Below are 2,838 nucleotides of genomic sequence, written 5' to 3'. Positions count from 1 at the left end.
CCAGAAATGTCAGCAAATTTATTAAAAGAATTAAAGAATTTTTCTTATTCGTTTGAGAGGAAAATGTCATAACGTAAAATACTTACATTTGAAAAAGTAAAAAAACTAGAAACATGTGAGAAGAGATGCTTGTTTTCAAAGCCCCAGAGCTGTTATGTCTACAATCACTGGCAAAAAATCAAGTTAAACCTTATTTACTGTAAGTTCACACCGAGTCGCCAAGAACTGGGTGTTTATTAACTCTGTGTAAATAAAAGCACACGTCTGACCTACATTGTGATGATGAAAAGAAAAAGATAAAAATAAAATTGTATATTTCACAGATGCTTTCAAAATGAATTAAATCCATGTTTTATGTTGGATTTAGATTTGTATCTGTTCAGTTTATATATGTACAGTGTGATACATCAGATTATGAATATCTAGGATTAATATTAGCCCCATAGAAATTATCAGCAACATGAAATGTGAAAGATTTGCCCCAGCACAAACAGTGACGGAAAAGGAATGTTTTGGTTTGAACAATATTATTGCAGGTAGCCAACATCAGTAAAGGTTTTTATTAATAGATAATCATTCAGTACATTTCTCTGTTGCTTGAAGCTAAAACATGAGATGTTCCTCTTTGATTCAGTGGAATCTGTGTACTGATCATCAGCTCATGTCACTTTCTCAGTGATGTGGTTATAGGGGTCATTAAACAGGATCTACATATTTCTACACAATCAAATCTAAAGTAAATCAAATCTCTTCAAACATAAAAGCATGCTGTGGTTCTTCAGCTTTAGGCAGCTAGCAGAAGTTTAAATGTTAAATGTTGCTTAAGCAAATTTTACTGACTGCAAATCAACAGTTTAGTTTTTGATTACGACACAATGTTCATTAATCAATATCTTCGGATGGGATCAAGACACAGTTATCCTCACTACTGGAACTGGTGCTCAAAGTCACAAAAACCATGGCACGGTTGCAGAAGCTCTCAATAATGGCCCTATGGACGTGTCTTTCTGGAATGACAGTCTGTGGCAAGAACACCTGTGCAAGTGTGGTGCTAATTCCTTGTGGACGATGCATGTTCATCTCAATTTGAAGGCCATAATAAGGCAAATTATCCCTTAGGACCAACCCCTGTAGGTCAAGATGAAGGTTTTTTGTAGTGATGACATTGGACTTGCTGTCCTCGTGTAGGTAACTGTTGCTCCATTGTGCATTTATTTGTGATATCTCATTACTCCATTTTCTTCCCTCTGCTATAGCTTCAGGATCCCACTTTGGCTTCAGCTTGGTCATATTCCCGTTGTGGTCAATAAAACAAGTCTCATTTATGTAATCAGAATTTGTGCCACAAATTCTGAGGTCCTCAACAATGCCACAGTAGTCCCAGCCTGAGACTGTCCTGCACCAGGAGTATTCAAGGCCATGGGTGTCACATAGCTGATCGGCTCGGCACAGCTCACCCTTATACGTGACATCAGGTGCTGGAGAGCAGTAGTCCCACCCTTTATCTGTGTAGCACTTGTAGTATGACTTTGACTTGTCGTAGGAACACTCGTCCTTGCACTCAAGCAGATAATGTGAACCTTTAAATATTTGTTTGTTTTTGTCTTTTTTTGGCTCCACTTTTCCACAATAACCCCAACTCCCAGCCTTTGTATAGCACCAGTAGAAACCCTTACCATGCAGGTCACAGGGATAGTCATCTTCACACTCGTTGCCTTTATAGTCAGTGTTCTCCTTTAATGAGCAGTAATCCCAGCCCTTGTTAGTGTTGCACCAGTAGTGATTCAATGAACTCATGTGGCAGGCATCTTGACACAGCTGCCTATACTGGGCAGTGTAATGATTTTGAAAGTCTTCATCTTCCTGTGTCCAGCAGAGTTGGCTGAGGAAAGCGATGGACATGAGGATCAGGATGATTTTTAGTCCTTCACCCATTTTGGTGCTTTACTGCAGAGAGAAAAGAAAAGACCAAAAACCACATTCTACGTTTACCATCTCACCTTCCAGTAAATATTCAAATAATAAATAAGGTCTTCTGTTCATATTAAATAATACATGGATTTTATTACATAAAACCATTTACCAACTCTGAATGAGCTGTTGCTATAGAAACGATAATCAGCTATAACAAGCGCATTAATATAAAGCAGTGATTTGCAGCTGCGCTCGTGTCAGAGCTGCTGTTATAGAAAATAAACTAAATACATCACAGGATAGTTTCAGAAGCTGAACTGGTAAAGGTAGATGATCTAGAATTAGACTTTTACTGCATATAAAATCTCACTTCTGCTCATTAACACTCACCTGCTGGATGTAGAACCACAGACGTTAGTGTTGTCTCCTAAAGACAGAAGAAGAGCTGTATTTATAGCAGCTTATCAGAAGAGGAGAGTCTCACTCAGCCACTCCTGGGTCCAGATTCTGTGGTATTTATTTATTCATTTATTTATAAGTAACCATTTAAGGTTTTCAGAAAAATGACTGTTGTTTTTGTTACTGCCTCATAAGGAAGCTTTTTAATACTTTGTGTGCTTTAACTGAGTAAACTGACTCAGAATTCAAGTTAAACCTCAGTTACGGTAAATGCAGACCCACAGGCTGAGTTCCAGGTGTTTTATTAGTGCTGTGTAAATACTGTCTCTCGTCTGATTTACCTTGTCAAAATAAGTCAAAATAAGTGATGACAAGGTCAAAATAAGTGATTTAAATCATATGTACCAGAAATGTCAGCAATTTTTGTCATAAACTAAAATGCTTACATTTGAAAAAGTAAAAAACTAGAAACATGTGAGAAGAGATGCTTGTTTTCAAAGACCCAGACCTGCTATGTCTACAATC

At 37.5% G+C, this 2,838-nt stretch overlaps 1 protein-coding gene across 1 annotated transcript; it reads right to left on the bottom strand.

Annotated features, from left to right (window-relative positions):
• Positions 1–546: 546 nt before the first annotated feature.
• On the bottom strand, positions 547–2,438 carry LOC132861019 (uncharacterized). Its single transcript, XM_060892358.1, has 2 exons — positions 2,305–2,438; positions 547–1,947 (listed from the first exon to the last, which is right to left on the bottom strand). Exon 2 carries the CDS (start codon positions 1,933–1,935, stop codon positions 883–885), a length of 1,053 nt encoding a protein of 350 aa, XP_060748341.1. The 5' UTR covers positions 1,936–1,947; positions 2,305–2,438; the 3' UTR covers positions 547–882.
• Positions 2,439–2,838: the final 400 nt, after the last annotated feature.

Source organism: Tachysurus vachellii, chromosome 2, assembly GCF_030014155.1.
Source record: "Tachysurus vachellii isolate PV-2020 chromosome 2, HZAU_Pvac_v1, whole genome shotgun sequence".
Lineage (NCBI taxonomy): Eukaryota > Metazoa > Chordata > Actinopteri > Siluriformes > Bagridae > Tachysurus > Tachysurus vachellii.
Note: the sequence above shows the minus strand (reverse complement) of the source record. Positions and strands in the feature narration are given on the sequence as shown.

Excerpts from the sequence above, each read along its gene's own strand:
- LOC132861019 (XM_060892358.1), bottom strand. The coding sequence starts at position 1,935 with ATGGGTGAAGGACTAAAAATCATCCTGATCCTCATGTCCATCGCTTTC.